The following is a 22,298-nucleotide window of genomic DNA, read 5'->3' as shown; positions in this document are numbered from 1 at the left end:
CTTCGAACTGGTCCTTCTTTAAGAAAGGCACTCATGAAATATTCAGCCTTAATAGTGTGTCATTTTTACCCCTGTCCTTTGGAAATCTCCAATTACAACTTCCAATTCCATAGCATGTTTAAGGAGCGCTGAGTCTTTTTGTTGTAGCCTTCAGGGAGCAAACCAGCCGCAGAGAGAACAGAGTTAATCCACTACAGCGATAACAGAGAGGGGATTATGTTTTAATCCCTTTTGGGGGAGCCTCTGGATTTTAGGGATCCTATATTAAAATGTTTACATAAGGCACGGTCACAAACCAGCACCCAGCATCTTCCGAGTGGAAGATCTGGTTATTTGGAAACCTTGGATTCCTTTCCAAATAAAAATAGTTTAGAAAGGGCAACATGTCTAGACGTCAGAGACAGAGTGATGTGGCAGATTCTGTTCTAGAAGATCACTAGATACATATTTAATCTTGTTAGGTGTAGGGAACTGGGGACTGGATGTAGATCTATTCATGCTAATCAGTACTGTGGCAATAAAAGGATCCATTATACCAAGGTCCTCAGGCACACACACAAGTAAAGTGATGGAGATTAAAAGACAGTGAAACAAACCGGTGGAACCAAACCACCCCCCTTTGTGTTGCTACACCCAGTGGTTTAAAATTCTACCATGGAAAGTGCTAACTAAAGGAAAAATAAATGTTACTTACCTTTTAGAATTGGCACTATAATGTCTAAGAAGTATTGATCCATTACTATTTGAGAGGACAGGGATATGACTTGCCATTAATTTAGATGCTAATTTAAAATCTGAACTAGAACAAAGATTACCCAAGCATAATGGAAACTCTTCAGAAGAATTAACTTCTCTTTAGAGCCAGGGGATCTTTATTCAGTGGAGGGGTAGAGTAGAAAATACATATGTTTTATATTTAGGAAGGGAACTATTCATCAAATATATATTTAAAAGTAGAATGTTAAAAACCACTTGCGGGTTTGGAGGATTTTACTGAGAACAAAATTCTAAGCCTAGAAGTCATGATATGTCAACTTTTAAACAGAACTTTACCGTTTACATAGGTCTTTTACATTTTTACTTAACTACTAGTTCAACAGTCTGGAGAAGGCAATGGCACCCCACTCCAGTACTCTTGCCTGGCAAATCCCATGGACAGAGGAGCCTGGTGGGCTGCAGTCCATGGGGTCACAAAGAGTCGGACATGATTGAGCGACTTCACTTTCACTTTTCACTTTCATGTATTGGAGAAGGAAATGGCAACCCACTCGTGTTCTTGCCTGGAGAATCCCAGGGACAGGGTCGGGGCGGGGGGGCCTGGTGGGCTGCCGTCTATGGGGTCGCACAGAGTCGGACACGACTGAAGCCACTTAGCGGCAGCAGCAGTTCAACAGTCACAATTTGGCAGCTATGGATGTATCAATACCCTCCTGCCAAAAACCACCAGAACACAACTGGAGTTGAGAAGGCGGTGCTAACTGCTCTCTGCTGTGAGGGAGACAGGAAGGAACCATGAGATGACTAGGTGAGGGGGTGTCAGAAAGGACTTGCTGTAGGATCAGAGCTCTGGTTAAGTGATTTGGGGAAGGGTTCAAAGAAGCAGAGCTTTGCTCTGGATTAGGCTCTGTCACTGATTGGCAATAATTCTGTGATTGGATAGCTTAATAAATCTTATCTAGGACTAGACCTTCCCTGGTGGCTCAGATGGTAAAAACTTTGCAGTGTAGGAGACTGGGTTTCTTTCCCTGGGTCAGGAAGATCCCTTTGAGAGGGAAATGGCAACCCACTACATAATTCTTACCTGGAGAATTCCATGGACAGAGGAGCCTGGTGGGCTACAGTCCATGGGTTCACAAAGAGTCGGACACAAATTAGCGACTAGACCTAGGCTAAAACTGTAATTGATAGAGAAGCAGCAGTCACTCCTATAAGGAGGAAAAGAGGATGTTAATGTTCAGGTAAGCTGTATAGAGTAATCTTGCTTTTGTCTGTGCTTAGACAAAATTATAGTGTTTTTTTGCCTCATATCATCATGTGCACTTGTCTGATGCTGGTGTTCTGTGAGGTTGTTTATGTCCAACAGGAGAACACCATGACGGAGCTGTGAGCCCCAGGCCAGCTCCCAGTGATCCTGAGGCCTCCTTGTAAGGGTCAGGCCAGTTTCCTGAGGTCAGAGGCTCCTTTACTCTTCCTCGGATTTAGGAATTAATCATTTTTTTAAGGGAGAGAGTCAACAGCATTCTAGCTATTAAAAGTCAATTATGGTGATTAAATTCTCAACTGCTAAAATTCTTACAAGCTTCAATATAAAGCAAGACAAAGAATATATATATATGTACATATATATATAAAATAGGGACAAGGAGTTGAAATTCAATTAAAATTGGCATTGTTACAATTACTTGATGACTTTTAGTTGGCAAAAAATATACTTAGTGTACATGAAATTATGATGTATTTTAGAGTCACTTGAATATTTTCTAAACAGTTTAATATTAATAAATGTTTTATTAGCTATATGGATTTACTCCAACCTTAATTACTCTGAAACCACATGTTCAATTTGCTGTTGGAACACATAAAAGACCATTATTTGGGGATAATAAGCATTGACTAATCTTTGAAAAATTATTAAACTTACAGTCCTGCATTATTTAAAAGAAGTAAAACTCATGTGAGATTCTTTATGTTTAGTGGAAAAGGATATCATTCCAGAAAAGTTTAGCACAAAAATATGGTATGTAAAATTTTACAAACACTTCTATAGTGAGAATAGAATTTGTAGGAAAATAACTCACGGCAGGAGTGACCGAGCATATCTAAAATATTTATTGCTGCTTTGAACTAATTTTTAAGTAGGGCACTACCAATGTAAAGGAATGTTACACCATAGGATTACATGAATGAAATGTTTAATCTCAAAGCAACTGAAGACTATGAGAATATGAGAAAGCTGGAACTTTGTTTCGGAATCCTAGGAAAACTTTAACCATTAAGAAAATGGAGGTGTTTGTGTATGTGCCTAAGGGCGAGGGCAATTAGGGGTGAATGCTGTAGAAGATCTGAGTTTCCTACTACCCAGAGTAGCTTCCTGGGTTTCAAGCATTTGAAATGCTGCAGAAAAAAAAGGAAAGTAACAAAATGTCTACCAGTGACGCTTTTCTTTCTATGCAGAAAATATTGATAGTGGTCCAAATATATTACCAGAGTAATGATGCTCTGAGATTTCTCAAAAACTTTTCTTGCAGTGAAAAGAATTCCAGAGTATTTTTGCTTAAATCAGGAAAGTATAACTTGAGCAACTCATAGCATACATAACCCAAGAGTAATAAATTGCATTCCAGCATTATCACCTCCTTCCTTAACACACACACACACACACACACACACACACACTCCCCACACTACCAATTATGAACACTCTATAAATCCAAATTTTATACAAAACTCACTGTACCCAAGAAATGGCCTCTTTGTGCTCTTTGGTGACTTTTTGAACCTAAGTGAAAGTCACTCAGTTGTGTCCGACTCTTTGTGACCCTATGGACTTTACAGTCCATGGAATTCTCCAGGCCAGAATACTGGCGTGGGTAGCTGTTCTCTTCTCCAGAGGATCTTTCTAACCCAGGGACTGAACCTAGGTCTCCCGCATTGCAGGCGGATTCTTTACCAGATGAGCCACCAGGGAAGCAAACCTAATCTATCCTTAAATTTTGAACATAATCTATCCATAAATTGAGATGAACAATAACCAAACATCCCGCTGTGCAGTGTCTTCCTTAGATTGTTACTATATAAAATGAGACAGATGCTTCAGATTACACATGAATCTTTTCAGACGTGAGCAAACCTACTTCTGGTAAAACTCAGCTTACCAGAGTCTGAAGCAGAAACAGAAACAATGGAGCCCTCTATATAAGATAAACTGAAGACTGCATTTTAACAAAATATCTACTCACCATGGTAGAACATCTATCTAAAATCCCATTTAATGTGTTTATAATAAATAATTTTATAAGTCCTAAGAGATAATCTGATAGGCCTTAACTTTAGTTAACCTATCATTTATGTTTGTGATTCTTTTGTAGAGCAGATAATTCTTTAAGTTAAAATGAAACCAACAAAAACCAGTGCATTTTTGGCAAAGACAACTCTACAGAAGAAACAGCTTACAAAGCATACATACTCTAAGTATGTAAAATATTCCTGAATTATTTCCCAGCATAAACGTATACTAAAAAGCAGTGATAATTTCAGTGTTTGTGGGTGATAATTTGCTCTCCCTTTTGATTCACAAGGTGAGCCAGCTGAGAACTGCGATTCTAGTTATATCACATTCAGTACAACATATGGAATCCATTCTTCAGTTTCTGGAAGGGTACTGACTCTTTTATGGTACTAGGATATCATTTAATGATCAAGAAGAGTAACTTCCTACTAGATTGGATGAGTGAATAAACTGGGGGACATGATTTAAATCTACTGGACCAGGAGGACTAAGTCTTCGCACCCCTTGGTTGGAGGACTGACTTGTTTTTACTTTTTCACGGTTTCCTGGGCACATCTTTATTGCAGCATTATAATGCATCAAATGTCTGCATTTAGAAGGCTGTTTCTCCCATTTGGCATAAGCTACTTGAAGACAAGGGAATTACTTTCTCTCAACTGAATACAGAAAATGATATACATCTTTGTTGCATTTATATATCATAGTAAAAATGGTCAATTAAAATAACAGATTAAATCTTATATTTTTCTGGAATTGATTTCAAGTTGTCCTTTAAAAATATGCTAGACTTTGCATTTTATAGAAGAGATCAATTTTAACATATGCTCAAATAGGAGTTAAAATGCAGCTGGTCATTCCAGCTATATATATATATATAACATGCATTCTATTATTTTTAAATGACATAATTTTATAACTGCCACATTTTCCCCAGTATGTAAGTTGTTTTCTCTTTGTAAATTAAATACTGAGACAAATGTTGAACTCATTTAATTCATTCATTCATGTAGCTAACAAAAATTATTCAATTGTTCACTGTTTCAAGCACTGAGAGAATGCAGTAATGTATAAGGTGTGGCTCTTACCCACAAACTGCTTAAAATACCTAGCAAAGATAAGAAATATATAGGAATAAGTATGGAATAAGGGAGAAAGAGTTAACCTAAGCATTGTTAAAGCACTTGACGTGCATGAATCTCATTTGTTCCTATAACACACCAGCAGATAGGTACAGCTATGATTTCCATTTTACAGAGAGAAAATGAGACTGGGAGCTGAAGCAACCTAGGGAAGGTCACTCAACTTGGAAAGGGCAGAGACATGATTCAAACCTGGTGACCTGACTCCAGGGTATTTACTGGTAAGTATACTGGCTCCCGGGCTTCCCAGATAGTTCAGCTGGTAAAGAATTCACCTACAATGCAGGGGACCCCAGTTCATTTCCTGGGTTGGGAAGATCCCCTGGAGAAGGGATAGGCTACGCACTCCAGTATTCTTGGGCTTCCCTGGTGGCTCAGACAGTAAAGAATCCTCCTGCAATGCAGGGAGACCTGCGTTTGATCCCTGGGTGGGGAAGATCCCCTGAAGGAGAGCACAGCAACCCATTCCAGTATTCCTGCCTGGAGAATCCCAATGGACAGAAGAGCCTGGTGGGCTACAGTCCATAGGGTTGCAGAGAGTCGGACTGACTGAAGCGACTTAGCATGGCACAGCAAGGCATACAGCCTCCCACTAAGAGCAGAACATAAAAATAATAAAAATCCTATAGACAGTCATTGAACTGTAAGATTTCCAGTCTCTTCGGGAGGATATGGTAGGGGCCAGGTGAGGCAGTGAACTGAAGTGAGTTGTGATGGATGGATGGGTAGGATTCAGACAGGTGGATGTACAAGGAAGAGTGTGTAAGCAGGAAGAATTTGAACAAATAGGGTAGAATACGCACAGGAGAAAATCAGATGGGACAGCAATTAACAGATGTGAAGGGGAACAGTGCCTGATGAGACTGAAAAAATATATGTAGCCTTGAATGTCGTATTTTTTAGGTTAAGGATCCAAAGCTCAGGTATCACAGTGTGGAGCAGTGGTGTCTGTCCTTTTTTGAGCTCACGCATCTCTTGAAGATGATTAAATATTTGGTCCCTTCCTAGAAAAATCCACATATGAACATTCATCCATCCTGACTGCATAAAAGTGAAGTACTCATATTTTGCAGAAAATAAAATTTGGTTATTTATCTTGATGTCCTCCTCTATCTAAAGATCTTTCTGCCTCTGTATTTTTTCTCCAGAAAAAAACTGCTCATCCTCAACTTGAACTTTCATACTGTTCAAGTCAGGTACTCTCTCCACCTGGCTATCGGTCCTACCCTCCCCCACTTCTGCTTCTCTCTTGGTTTCCTCTCTTTAGTTAAGCTTCTAGACACCAGTTTTTACCTCTTGGTTCATCACTCCCATTTACTCCTTTTGGCTTCACCCTCATCCTCTACTTAGGCCAAGGTGTTAGGGACCTACATGTTAATTAAAATGCTAAAGACTTGGAAAAGTCCTTCCATTCATTAAAAAAAATAAAAAAGAAAACACAATCTGTGTAACATTTTATTTTTAAACCCAGAATTTCCCAAATATATTTAACTATATATTTTCTCTTTAGCATATTTCAAAATAACTGTGTTCCAAGGAATATCAGTTTAAAAATTACTGAGTCAGAGTTCCTTGATTTCTGAAGTATATTACAAACAAAACTCATGCTATTGCACTTTACAGAGAGTTTTCTTTTAAGAAAACAAATTGAAGTTTGTGGCAATCTCGCATATAGAAACTCTTTATCAGCACCAATTTTTCCAACAGCATTTGTGCACTTCAAGTCTGAGTGTCATCTTTTGGTAATTCTCATAATATTTCAACCTTTTTCATTATCATTATATTTGTTACGGTGATGTATGACCTTGATATTACTACTGTAATTGCTTTTGGCCACCATGAACCCCACCAAGATTGTGAACCTAAGTGACAAATGTTGTGTTTCTTCTCACTGTTCCATTAACCAGTGCATTCTCTGGGTCTCTCTGTTCTCTGAGACACAACAATATTGAAATTAGGCCAATTAATAACCCTACATTGGCCTTGAAGTGTTCAAGTGAAAGAATCAGTCATAGGTCTCTAACTTAAAATCAAATGCTAGAAATGATTAAGCTTAGTGAGGAAGACATGCTGAAAACAGAGATAGGTCAAAAGCTATTCCTCTTGTGCCAAAGAGTTAGCCAAGTTGTGAATGCAAAGGAAAAGTTCTTGAAGGAAATTAAAAGTGCTACATCAGTGAACACATGAATGATAAAAAAGGAAACATCTTTATTGGTGACTGGAGAAAGTTTGAGTGATCTGGATAGAAGATCAAACCAACTACAACTTTCCCTTAAGCCAAAGTCTAACCCAAAGATGCTAACTCTCTTTAATTCTATGAAGGCTGAGAGAGGAGGTGAGGAACTTTTCCAGAAAAGTCTGAAGCTAGTAGTGGCTGAATCATGAGGTTTAAGGAAAGAAGCTATCTCTATAATATACAAGTAAAAAGTGAAGCAGCAAGTGCTAATGTAGAAGTTGCATCAAGTTTTCTAGAAGATCTAGCCAAGATATTTAATTCAGTATCTTGAACAACAGATTTTTTTTTCAGATTTTTTTTAATATAGATGAAAAATGACCTTCTATTGGAAGAGGATGCCATCCTTCTAGGACTTTCAAAGCCAGAGAAGTCAATACCTTAAGCTTCAAAGAACAGGTTGACTCTTGTTAGGGTCTAAAGCAGATGATGACTTTAGGTTGAAACCAATGCGAATTTGCCATTCTGAAAATCCTAGGGCCGTTAAGAATTATGCTGAAACTATTCTGTCTGTGATCCGTAAAATGAACTAATGAAGCCTGGATGACAGCACATCTGTTGACAACCTGGTTTGCTGAATATTTTAAGCCCACTGTTGAGACATACTGCTCAGCAAAAAAATTCCTTTCAAATTATTTCTGCTCCTTGACAATCTACCTGGTTACCCAAGAGCTCTGAAGGAGATGTACAAGGAGACTGATGCTGTTTTCAAGCCTTCTAACATAATGTCTGTTCTGCAGCCCATGGATCAGGGAGCTGTTTTGACTTTCAAGTCTTTGTAAGAAGTACATTTCATAAGACTACAGCTGACATAATAGTGATTCCTCTTATGGATTTGGGCAAGGTAATTTGAAAACTTTCTGGAAAAGATTCACCATTCTAGATGCTATTAAGGTTTGTGATTCATGGGAACAGATAAAAATGTCAACAGGTGTTTGGAAGAAGTTGATTCCAACCCTCATGGATGACTTTGAGGTGTTCTAGACTTCACTGGAGAAAATAATTGTAGATGTGGTAAATACAGCAAGAGAACTAGAAGGAGAAGTGGAGCCTGAAGATGTGACTGCAGTGCTGCCATCTCATGATAAAACTTGAACAGTTGAGGAATTGTTTCATATAGATAATAAGCAAAGAAACTGGTTTCTTGAGATGGAATCTACTACCTGTGAAGTTGCTGTGAAGACTGTGGAAACGACAACAAAGGACTAAGAATGGCACACAGGGACTTCCTTGGTGATCCAGTGACTGAGACTCCACGTTCCTAGTGCAGAGAGCCCAGTTCAGTCCCTGGTCAGAGAACTAGATCCCACATGCCACAACTAAGACTCGGCCCAGCCAAGTAAATAAATACATACATACATAAAAAAAAAGAATGGTACATAAACTTAGCTGATAAAGCAGTGGTGGGGTTTGAGAGGACAAAGCTCAGTTTTAAAAGATTCTGTTGTGGGCAAATGTGATCAAACAGCATTGCATGCTACAGAGAAATCATTTGTGAAAGCAAGAGTCAATCCATGTGGCAAACTTCACTGTGGTCTTATGTTAAGAAATTGCCACAGACACTCCTGCTTTCAGCAACCACCACCTCAGTCAGTCAGCAGCCATCACATAGAGGCAAGACCCTCCACCAGCAAAAAGATTATGACTAGCTGAAGGCTCAGATGATGATGGCTGACGTTTTTTAAAAATATAATATTTAGAAATTAAGATATTTTCACTTTTTTAGACACAATGCTATTGAACACTTAACAGACTATAGTATAATTTAAACATTAAACATAACTTCTATGCACTAGGAAAACAAAAAATCACATGACTTATCTACTCCAATATTCGCTTTGTGGAACGGAACCTACACATCTCCCAGGTGTGCCTGTACTCTCTCCTGTTCTCCTTCTGCCTGACCTCCTTCTTGGTATCCCTGAGATGCTGTCCTTTTTTGGCCAATTAAACCTTATTGTTCCACAGGGGATCTGACTTTAGGCTGCTGCTCTTCTCTTTATATATTCTTACTTTCCTTGGGTGATCTCAGAGGTTTAAATTATGAACTCTATGCTCAACTTGGCTCTCAAATTTCAAAACTTCATATATATTAGAAAAACTCAGATATCCAACAGACCAGGATGACCAGTCATTTTCATTTCCCTTTCCCCTAAAGCCCTGCATCTTTACATTCCCAAACACATTTAATAGCTTCTAGATAATTTCTTCTCCCAGGCCAGATTCCCAACATTCCTACACCTCACAACTGATTAATTATCATGGTCCCTCACATCTGACCTCCTCAGTGTTGTCTGAAGCTGCCCCCTTCTCTTTTTTCTACCACCAATTGAGTTCAAGCTTTCATGACCTCTGATGTGGGCGACAAGAGCCTCTTACCTCAAGTCTAGACATCCTAAAATCATAATCAGCACAGTGGCCTGAGTAATTTTTAAAAAATTAATTAGTTCTTTCCATTGCTATGCTTAAAAATCATTATTATCTCACTGTAGCCTTTAGGGTAAAATATAGGGTCCTCATGGCACAAAATACACCACCTGTAACCCTGTCAATCTCAGCTTCAGAGATTTCTGTCTCATACTTTGACCTGAATAACTGAGAACTAGGGTAGTTTCACAGAGAAGGTGATATTTTAGCATATGATGTTTACACGTTGTCTATAAAAACTCCAAATTTTTACTTATGATTCCAGACTCAAAACAGGAAACATCCATTCTAGGAAGGCTTTCCAGAATACACATGGTGGTCAAGGGCCCTGTTTTGTGTTATCATGGCTTTCTTTGTATATCTAGGACTTTAAAAAATTTTTATTCCATTATCTGTTCTCTCACTACACTGTAAACTCTTTGAAAACAGGAACTTTAATCATGTGTCTTTTTACCCCAAATACCCACCACAATGTCTTACACACAGTATATGTTGAATATTTTATATTTGTTTTGGTTGGATAACCACATCCAACCTGAGTCAAGACAGGATCTGACAACAGAGAATAAGGACTCAAATAGGTCCTTCCAGCTCTTATCTTTATTGTGTGCGATGAATTTTGACATTTTCTATTTGAATCTTTTCTATTTCATTTACAAATAACACTGGTAATAGTTCAAGTAATTGATTTGCTAACCCGTCAATAGGTTATAACTTAGGATTAAAAAAAGAAAACAGTGATGTAGTAGATGAACAAGGGCTTTTGGTGAAAGGAGAATGGGTTCACTTCTTGGCCCACTTATTTGTTATGTGATCATAAATAAACACCCCAAAGTCTGACCCTAAGTTTACACATCTTAGAATGAACTGTAATACCTAATTCATAGAGTTGTGAAGTTTTCAGCCTGTAGGGCTGTTTCCTCTCAATAAATGCAAATTCTATCTCCTGGCATCATTTGCCCATCTGCACTTACTCTTTACTGCTTAACTAGCTCAACCTCTCCCCACGCCCTGAAAACTGCCTGGTGAATACAGACTTATCCACACAATCCATTCTTAGATGCAAGATTTATTTGTGTGTTTCAGTGTGTGTGTGTGTATGTGTGTGTGTGTGTGTGTGTGTGTGTGTGAGAGAGAGAGAGAGAGAGAAAGATTTTATTTTTTTACACTTCTTATTTTGTTCTAGGGTATAGCTGATTAACAATTTCATGATAGTTTCAGGTGAAAAGTGAAGGGACTCAGCCATACTTTTTAAGAAAGTTTTCCTGATATTTGGTTCTTAAGGTTCCTATTTTAGATACAAATTGAACATATTTAGCCGCTTCATCTGCTAAAAATAAATTTAGCTGTTTCATCTTCTAAAAATGAAGGGAAAATTCAACAGAACTTTTCAACAAAAAAACACATAAAACATTACTATCAATCCTCTTTTGATCAATAAAACTGCCTAAACATTTTGTCTGGAAAGAAGATATTTAAGACTCTACACATGGACATCACCAGATGGTCAACACAGAAATTAGATTGATATATTTTTTGCAGCCAAAGATGGAGAAGCTCTATACAGTCAGCAAAAATAAGACTGGGAGCTGACTGTGGTTCAGATCATGAACTCCTTATTGCCAAATTCAGACTTGTTGAAGAAAGTAGGGAAAACTGCTAGACCGTTTAGGTATGACCTAAATCAAATCCCTTATGATTATACAGTGGAAGTGAGAAATAGATTTAAGGGCCTAGATCTGATAGACAAGAGTGCCTGATGAACTATGGAATGAGGTTCGACACTGTACAGGAGACAGGGATCAAGACCATCCCCATAGAAAAGAAATGCAAAAAAGCAAAATGGCTCTCTGGGGAGGCCTTACAAATAGCTGTGAAAAGAAGAGAAGCAAAAAGCAAAGGAGAAAAGGAAAGATAAAAGCATCTGAATGCAGAGTTTCAAAGAACAGCAAGAAGAGATAAGAAAGCCTTCTTCAGCGATCAATGCAAAGAAATAGAGGACAAGAACAGAATGGGAAAGCCTAGAGATCTCTTCAAGAAAATTAGAGATACCAAGGGAACATTTCATGCAAAGATGGGCTCGATAAAGGACAGAAATGGTATGGACCTAACAGAAGCAGAAGATATTAAGAGGAGGTGGCAAGAATACACAGAAGAATTGTACAAAAAGATCTTCATGACCCAGATAATCACGATGGTGTGATCACTCACCTAGACCCAGACATCCTGGAATGTGAAGTCAAGTGGGCCTTAGAAAGCATCACTATGAACAAAGCTAGTGGAGGTGATGGAATTCCAGTGAAGCTATTTCAAATCCTGAAAGATGATGCTGTGAAAGTGCTGCACTCAATATGCTAGCAAATTTGGAAAACTCAGCAGTGGTCACAGGACTGGAAAAGGTCAGTTTTCATTCCAATCCCAAAGAAAGGTAATGCCAAAGAATGCTCAAACTACCGCACAATTGCACTCATCTCGCACGCTAGTAAAGTAATGCTCAAAATTCTCCAAGCCAGGCTTCAGCAATACGTGAACCGTGAACTTCCAGATGTTCAAGCTGGTTTTAGAAAAGGCAGAGGAACCAGAGATCAAATTGCCAACATCTGCTGGATCACTGAAAAAGCAAGAGAGTTCCAGAAAAACATCTATTTCTGCTTTATTGACTATGCCAAAGTCTTTGACTGTGTGGATCACAAGAAACTGTGGAAAATTCTGAAAGAGATGGGAATACCAGACCACCTGACCTGCTTCTTGAGAAATCTGTATGCAGGTCAGGAAGCAACAGTTAGAACTGGACATGGAACAACAGACAGGTTCCAAATAGGAAAAGAAGTATGTCAAGGCTGTATATTGTCACCCTGCTTATTTAACTTCTATGCAGAGTACATCATGAGAAATGCTGGACTGGAAGAAACACAAGCTGGAATCAAGATTGCCAGGAGAAATATCAATCACCTCAGATATGCAGATGATACCACCTTTATGGCAGAAAGTGAAGAGGAGCTAAAAAGCCTCTTGATGAAAGTGAAAGAGGAGAGTGAAAAAGTTGGCTTAAAGCTCAACATTCAGAAAACTAAGATTATGGCATCAGGTCCCATCACTTCATAGGAAATAGATGGGGAAACAGTGGAAACAGTGTCAGACTTTATTTTTCTGGGCTCCAAAATCACTGCAGATGGTGACTGCAGCCATGAAATTAAAAGACGCTTACTCCTTGGAAGAAAAGTTATGACCAACCTAGATAGCATATTGAAAAGCAGAGACCTTACTTTGCTGACTAAGGTCCGTCTAATCAAGGTTTTTCCTGTGGTCATGTATGGATGTAAGAGTTGGACTGTGAAGAAGGCTGAGTGCCAAATAATTGATGCTTTTGAACTGTGGTGTTGGAGAAGCCTCTTGAGAGTCCCTTGGACTGCAAGGAGATCCAACCAGTCCATTCTGAAGGAGCTCAGCCCTGGGATTACTTTGGAAGGAATGATGCGAAAGCTGAAACTCCAGTACTTTGGCCACCTCATGCGAAGAGTTGACTCACTGGAAAAGACTCTGATGCTGGGAGGGATTGGAGGCAGGAGGAGAAGGGGACGACAGAGGATGAGATGGCTGGATGGTATCACTGACTCGATGGATGCGGGTCTGAGTGAACTCCGGGAGTTGGTGATGGAGAGGGAGGCCTGGTGTGCTGCAGTTCATGGGGTCGCAAAGAGTCGGACACGACTGAGCCACTGAACTGAACTGAACTGAGCCAGCAAATTCTGTCTGACTTTCTCTTCTTTTTTGCTGATAAAAAGTTCTAGATTTATATTTTATTGGACTGATGCCTGAACTGATGGAGCAGATTCTACTGGAATAACTACTATAAATGGCTTTCCATGTAAAAACTTATTCTTAGTGCTATTTATGTTGGAGATCCTTCTGCAGGCTGTGACTCTGGCTCCGAAGCACTAAGTCACTGAAGCAAAATAATTAAATCAATTAAGTGTTTTCAGTATGCAGAAAGACTTTTTGTATGGCACTGTTGTAAATGTGGGGGCAAAATCAGTTTTTCACCAAATTGTGAATTAGTGCCAAATTCTTTCAGAGGGAGCACAGAACACTCTGGAAGGAGGCAGTGACACCATAATGAAACCTCACCCCTTCCTCTTCTTCAATTAACTAAAATCCACAGTCTCAGTTTTGTTATCTTACACTGTTTTTCTCCAAGTGTAACAAACGTGGTGACCCATACATTTTCAAGAAGTGAATAAAATTCACTCATTCGTATACTTTTTTTAAAAAAAAATCATGGCATATGAAACATTAGCTTCTTAGGAGAGAGATGGTTGATTGGTACTTGAGTTGAGTTGCAAGCTACCCCTATTTTGCATGTTAGTGGTATATTTTAACTATAGTTTATAGTTTAACTATAAATCTGAAAGAGATTACTTTGTGGGATACTCTCCATACAGCACAAACAGTAAAAAATAAAAATAGGTCTCATCTAAAATGCTTTATTAGAAAGAAAGAGACATCATCACTGTGGTCTTGAAAGATCTGCAGCATAACAATGAAATGCTTATTCTTACAATTTAAAAAAAAAGCGAGAAAATTATATATGATCGGAATCATGGTTTCTGTGTAATAAACATAGTTGAATCATGTCCTTTTATATTTTAAATTTACAGAATTTGATTGATGGGATGTCAGTACAGTTAAGGAACCTTAAAAGTGTTTTTATAGACTACAGAATCCATGGTTGGAGGAGACAGATACTTTGGCAGATAAAGAAAGATGGATATAGCATAATGTTTGCAGGCTCTAAAATGGCCATGGAGACACTAAAAATAATGAAGAAAGGCTAAGAAGGATAGATATTCAAGGTGAAGCTTTCACTGATTTTCACAACTTTTCAACTGAATTTAAAAATTAACTTAGAAGTTAAAATATTTTAGCTTTGGTAAGAAATAAGCATATGTTAACACTGTCTCTAAGATCTTTGTGAATTCTGTGTTTGAAACTGAACACGAACCCTTTGGGTATACTATTTATGACTGCAAAGCAACTTTCTAATTCAAAGAGAGAAAAAACGACTTACAAAGACTCATAAGGCTTTTTCAACATCAAATAGCTTTTACTAAACAACATTTTGATGAGTTAAGTGTGACTGAGTCAGGGACATATGGATTAAATTTCCCTTAAAATACACATGGGTTTAAAAATTAAGGAAAGAATCCTGAGCAAAAAATAATGCTTTTCAGAGAATCTAGCATGTTTAAAAACTATTATCCTCTAAATACAAATATCAGGTTGTATTTGTATTGACTCCAGTCTAGTTAGATTTTGTAATTAAAACTACTTAATTATAAATGCCAGAGATTTAAAAAAAAATTAGTTCTGTCAGGAAAAGAATCCTCATTAATTCTATTTGATTTGAGTTGTATGGAATAGTTAGGCCTAACTCAAGCAGACAAGATCTGAGTCAGAGTTTATCTCCATCTATGAAACACTGACCTTGTATTCATGTACAGTACTATTCTCTTATTCCATTAGACAATTACAATATTTTTTTTCCTGTGATTTCAGCTCATACTCTTTTTTTCTTATTTAAATAACATTTCCTTGAAAAAAAGTCTTAGGTTTAGAATTCTGTTGTTCCTTTCATTTCGTTATTATAATTGTCTAGAATCTGGAGTTCTTCCTTCTTGTTTGCCCTGTATTTTGCTTTACCTTCCTTTCTCAGCTCAGTTTTTAGGTGCCCTTCACTTGCTATATAAACAACTTTGTCTCTGGGTGCTGAACATTCCAAGTTAGAACATTTAAAGGCCTAATTATCTCTCTGATCATCTTAACTGTCTACTTTCACTTACTAGGGTAGATATACTCTATACCATAATTTCCTGGTTACTTGATTTAGTGAAGAGTGGAAGTAGAACTAATTCTCCTGATGACTTTCTTCCCTATCAGTTTCTGAACCCCAGAGTTCTACATAGTCACTAAGTACTCAAAAGGTGTTAATAAGTAAGTAAATGAGTACATAAAATGTAGTCAAGTAGATTTAGGGAGGTAGGAATGGTCAAACTTAAAAAAATTTCTAAAAAATTGGTGTAGGGAGTCAACTGTACAGTGACGGAAGATAATTAAAATTGTGAAGGTGAGCACTTTATATGTATACAGATGTTGAATTATAATGCTGAATACCTGAAAATTTCATAATTAAAAAAACTCTAAGCAAGTTTCTCCCCTATTCACATTATTTGATAACTGCATTCATTTTGAATTGGTAGAACAAAGATTGAAAGAAATGCAAAAAATTTTACCAGTTAACAATGAGAAAAGCAGTCTGAACAACTACTGCCCAATAAACATCAGTGAAATTGCACTGGGAACTGTTATGAACATTAACGGTGAGTCATGTGAGGAAGGCAACTGTCATGTAGGAGAACCTCCCATTGACTACATTCTATTTCTCTTAGGTCTCCTACTTATGTCTGTATTTTTTCTCAGTCTTAAATTCACATAATGTATTTCTTATAAATTTCAGATTCTTGACTTTGGTTAGAAAGTGTGTGTGTATGTGTGCACCTGTGTGATTGTAAATCTACCACCTCACCACTTTGAAAACCTTCCCCCATAGAAAAATCCAACTCCTTACATTCTAACACTTCTTCCTCCTAATGCTAGTTCCCTGTACTAATTATAATTACTCTTTTAAAAATATTCAAAGCAACATTATAGTCCATTGGTTACAGGACATGTTTTCCATGTGGTTGAGAAAAACAATTTTTTGATTAAGAGTTCACAGTGGTATCTTGATGTTAAAAACGGTGGAACCTCAAGAAACATTTAGTTAAAGTGACATAATTCCTGGAAATTGGGATGGAACCAAGATTAGCTTAACTGTAGGTATTCTTACTCTGGAAAAGTCAAGTAATTATTTGAGTGACTAAATCAGTATGAATATATGATCTGATAATTCAAGCCCCAAACACTTAATTTCAACAGCTTAAAAGAAGTTTTATTTTGTCTCTTGATTTTGGTATAAATTATCCAGTAATTATCTCAGCTCTCCAGTTTACCTATAATGAACTTTTTCAATGGGAACATTTTAAGGGCAAGTAATTTTTTTAGACAATTTCCTCATGGTTCAAAAGTACAAGAGATATAGTTGCTAGTGTTACAGTCTAAAAGGACGGACAAAACAGACAGAAAAGCATCTGCAAAACAAGGCTTCAGTAATAAAGTATCTTGAGAATAATATAATCAAAATTTTATGGGTTAGCTATAATAAGAAGATAGATAATAACCAGCACTGGGACAAATGTGGAGAAATTGGACCCTCGCATACTGCTGACAGGAATGTAAAATAATGCTGCCACTTTGGAAAGCAGTCTAGCAGTTCCTCAAAAAGTTAAAAATAATTATTTGACCCAACAATTCCATGTCTAGGTATACACCCAAGAGAAATAAAAGCATAAGTTTGCATAAAATGTTGTAAATGAATATTCACAGCAGCATTGTTGTAATAGCCAAAAGATGAAAACAATCCCACTGTCCATAAACATTTGATAAACAACGAAGGATGGATAAATAAAATGTGATACAGTCCAACAATGGAATATTATTCACAGTAAAAAAAAGACATACACGTTACAACATGGATGAGCTTTAAAACATTATGATAACTGAAAGATACTAGTCACAAAAGACTCCATATTATATGATTCCATTGATATGAAATGTGCAGAATAAGCAAACGTATGGAGACAGAAAGCAGGTTAATGATCCTCTAGGGCTGTGGAGGGAAGATGAGAATTTTGGGAGGAATAGCTAAAGAGTATGAGATTTCTTCTTGGGGTGATGAAATGTTCCTAAATGGTGGTGATGGTTACATAACTGTAAATATACAAAAATCATTAAAATCATTGTGCACTTTAAATGAGTCAATTGTATGGCAACAGAAAAGTTGCTGCCAAAAACTGTTATGGGAAGCTAAGATTGGCTAGTGAGTATTTCATAAAGTATTGTATTTAAGTAGGTATTAAAAAGGGTAGAGATTTTGATAGCAGGAGATAAGGGATGGTGTACTGCAGAGATGTATCAAGGACATTTTGGGTGGAAAGAGAAGTCTGAACATTGGTGATGTGGGCTTACAGAAAATCTTTTCAGTTATTTGACATTAAGTATATGGGTGGATTGTTGGTAATAATAGCTTACATACACACAAAACATTTTTCTACCACTTACAGAGCTGATAAAGCATAAAGGACCATTATCATTAACTCAGAATTCCCTAAATTAGCAAAATTACTAACATTTGGAAGTAATAATAAAGGAATCCATATGCATTATAATTCTATTATGTAAAATATTTCTATTGTTTTCCAGATATGTGACAGAATTACTACTCTAAAAAGAAATGAAATACATTTTATCAGTGGGAGAAAAGTCTTTCAATCAATTAAATCATTCACTTGTCAATTCACATAAATTTGAGTTAATTTTAAATTTTACCCAACAACTGTTTGAAGAAATAACTTGCCAAATTAAATTTCAGATGAAAATAAATGAGATTTTAGACTAAAATCAGTTGAATTAAAATAATTTCAATGTTTTAAGTAGAAATATAATTAGTAAACTGAAAATTTTAGTTACATAGGGTATCTTAGGTACTAATTCACATTGGTCAATCACTACAAACTAAAACAGCAATTTAAATAAATTAAGTTAGGTGTTATTGTAATAATTACTGAATTGATTGACATAGTTCTATATTATAATCATATTAGCCATTTGCAAAATACGTAATAAATTGAGCAATTAATAATCACACACATTTATTTAACTTGCCTCTTGAGATGAACAGCTTGGGAAGAAAAAGAACTAAAAGTGAAACAGAAAATTGTATGACATTTAAAACTGTAGAACTTTGTTGACATTTTATCTTTATTAAAACTAAAAGAAAATGGAGAAAACATGAGAAAGGGTCAATATTTAAATCCAATTGTGCCAAAAATGCTCTGTCAGATTTTAACTTACAAGATGATTTGGGGGAACCCATATATAAAGGTAAAATTAATTACCAGGCCTATCATAAACTTTTACGTACAGTATACTCGGAGTCCATAAAAATTGAGTTATAAACCAAGGGTCTTATTCTACATCATTTCAGAAGAGTATTTAAATATATATATATATTTATTTAAATACACTACTTGGTTCATTTTAGTTCATGCCATATACTATGAATTTCTAAGGAAGTATATTATTTATATACTTCTTAACCTTATGCAAGCTACTTAAATTTGTCTTGGCCTCTATATCCTGATTTGTAAAATTCAGGTAATATAGGTTATTACACATGAAGCTCTTCAAACACTGGTTTCTAGCAAGACATGCTAGCTATTCTTACTTTTTTTTTTCCCCTATAAACAGAAACTGACCCTAAGAAAGGCATTATTAATTAACAAATTTTAATTTCTGAGACAGAGATAAGTATTTGGACCAGAATTCGTTAGAACAATAAATTATATATATATATATATATATATGGTTTAAAACTTATTAGCAGCTGATTTTTTGAATGTAAAAATACTGGTTTGTAACCAACTTTCCAAATTATTTTTCTGTAATACTGTCACTATCACAGCAGTCCAGATTAGTAAACAGGCTTTAGTATTTACAAAATGAATCTATGAGACACCTACAAACTATACAGATGCTTTCTGTGACCCTTGCTTCTTGCTTCACAAAACATCCATACCCTACTTCTTTCCTCCCGCATTCAGAGATCAGGATCACATCTGTGCACTGATGATTTAAACATGAACACTGAAGATCTGGTAGAAGATCAGTGTTTTAGGACACTTTGCAAGGTTTTTCAGACACAAGGATTCTACAGAGGCTATGAGTTAGGACCAGGTGGAAAGGGAAAGGAGCAAATTTGCTCAAAGAAAAATCTGTTTAAAAGACAGAAGTGGGAGGAGTACTGAGAGAGTGAATTGGTCAAGGGCTGCACAATTGGATTTTTAAACAATTTACTTCAAGTCTACTTTCTTTGTTCTTCAAGTATTTTAACTTAAGGTTATTTTGAGAATTTTGCTTATAAGCATAAATTAATATTAATAATTACTCTGTCTACTATTAAAAGAGAGAAATACAAAGGAGTTATTAACCTTTATCAGATTTTGCCTCTGGTATTACTGGGCAGATCTTATCATAATAAACTTCAAACTTTGGCAATAACCAAATTTGTATTAACTAATTACCTTTAGTGGAAACTAAAGTCCAGAGATGCTCAACTAAATAACTGTATAATTACTGAACATATCTGCGAGGATATGGGAATGAGGAAAGATAACACATTACCTAAAATTATCGGGAATCATGTTTGTGAATATTCTCCAGTTCATTAGGATCAAGAGTAAGACCGGAAAAACAAAACAAAACAAAAAATTGTGGCAAAAAGAAATAATGACTTCATTTGCTTAAATTGCCAAATGGCCTCAGATAAAAATCTCTGAAGTATTTTTAACAAATACAAAAACAACAGAATCAAAACTTGCACATTTACTTAGGAATCTGAGGCAAGCATTGGTTCATAGACTTAAGATTATTTTTGAAAAGGACAAATCATTTTCATGATACAGAATTGCTAATAACATAGGGACATCCAAGAGCTGGTATTAGAACAGCCTTATTAAACATTTTCTAGGAGAGGGACAATAATGTGCTGTCTCCAGTTTATAATCAACAATAACTTCTCTTTGGTAAAATGAGAGATTTCTAACTGACAGAAATATGGTTGGAGACATTCCTAAAACATGCCAGGTAATTTTTGGCACACTTCTAGAAAAAGGAGCACTATTTTGTAAACAGAAGGATGATTATAAGTCTACTTCTCTGTTGCCATCCGCCACTCCGAAGTTGTATGGGGTGAAAATGCAGAATAAAGGTTAAGACTCAGCCCCTTTTGAGGCTCTAAAGCAGGAGTTTTTAGTCTGAGATCTAGGATATGATTCCACAGATTGGTTTCCAGGGGTCAGTGAGCTCTCTGTACAGGACTGTATGAGTATCTTCATGAAACAATCTACTTTCATCGAATTCTCAAAGTGGTTTAAAACCCCAAAATGGTTATGGGCCAACACTAAGACATCTATAACCTATCGGGCCATTGATTTGCTGTTCTGAATTGACCTTAGATGAGCACCAGAACAGAGTGAAAACTGAGAGTGGGCATGCAGTGAATGTTTTGTAGTAATGGGGATTAGAGCTGTGGGAACAGAGAAAAAACAGAAATGGGGAAGGAATTCCCAAGAGTGACAGCAGGGAGGAAATGGCTAATTCCACAGTCACCTGGTTGAAGTAACTATTTTTCATAGCTGTTAGCATGTTAGTCACAGGTTAAATTACCATCGTGTTCCCCTTGCCACCCTCACCCCCAATCATTTAGGCAGTTAGTGAGAACAATTTGTGCTCTCCATTATTTTTTCTATATTAAAAGTTGCTCTTCATTACACAGGCAGTAGATGCTATTTATTTATCATTAGCCTGATGTGTAGTTTCCTCTTTTCAATATTAGAAATGAGATAAATTATTAACATTAAGATGACTGAGCACTGTTCCAACCACTGGCACAAGCTTATTCACCAGGAGATTGACTTCAAATTCACAAATATCGTATGCACTTATTACTTACAACAAATAAAAAAATAACAATTTACCTGCAAGATTGTCAATTTCTTTCTCTTGGAGTAGACTGACCGCATCGTCATCTCCTTCCAGCATAAGCTCTGTCTCTGCATTCTGATTCACTATCGCTTGACTTCTGAATGTTTTCTTTGACTTTACCACGTCTTCTTCAGTCCCTAATCATAACCAAAATATAGTAAATTAGGTCACTGTGATTGTTTTACTTTCAGTAAGTGTTAGAGAAAAAGCTATTACTTTCTTATAGATATATACTGCATTTACATATTACTTTCAATTATAGAAAAAAATGTACCTTTTGTATTTAGTTTGGTTTAAATAACTCTGTGAGAAAGGCAAGGGGTGTTAATGTTACAGATGAGGAAACAGGCGGAGAAAGCCACATGCATGGCTGGGGAACCTAGAACTTGGCATTCTAAGATCACTGTACTTTCTACAAAAAAAATCTGTACTTCACCACAAACTAGGTTTTCTGATCCATAAATGTTACACACATTTACACAATTACACTTTAGTGTGAATCAGATAATCAACTGATCAGATCATTCACAAAAGTAGATAAGTATGAAGAAAACAAGAAAGCATTCACACCTGAAGGGAGAAATGGCTGTTATTGGAAAGCCACAGAAAGAGTAAGGAAAGATGTAGGCATAAGTATAAATACTTCAAAACAGCTATTTCCTTAGCAATGAGGAGAAGGGGATGACAGTGGATGAGATGGTTGGATGGCATCACCAACTTGATGGACATGAGTCTGAGTAAGCTCCAGGAGCTGGTGATAGACAGGGAAGCCTGGTGTGCTGCAGTCCAT

General features: G+C 36.6%; 1 protein-coding gene across 8 annotated transcripts in view; it reads right to left on the bottom strand.

Moving 5' to 3' along the window:
• Nucleotides 1-22,298, bottom strand: part of NBEA (neurobeachin) — a 667,995-nt gene that overhangs the window by 222,898 nt on the left and 422,799 nt on the right. For all 8 annotated transcript variants that reach the window (XM_018056646.1, XM_018056648.1, XM_018056650.1 and 5 more), the window contains one exon: nt 21,502-21,645. In XM_018056646.1, the coding sequence (XP_017912135.1) occupies nt 21,502-21,645 (144 nt within the window). The remainder of the gene's footprint in view (nt 1-21,501; nt 21,646-22,298) is intronic.

This window comes from Capra hircus, chromosome 12 (genome assembly GCF_001704415.2).
Source record: "Capra hircus breed San Clemente chromosome 12, ASM170441v1, whole genome shotgun sequence".
Classification (NCBI taxonomy): Eukaryota; Metazoa; Chordata; class Mammalia; order Artiodactyla; family Bovidae; genus Capra; species Capra hircus.
The sequence above is the reverse complement of the archived record's forward strand: the minus strand, read 5'-3'. Positions and strand labels throughout refer to the sequence as shown.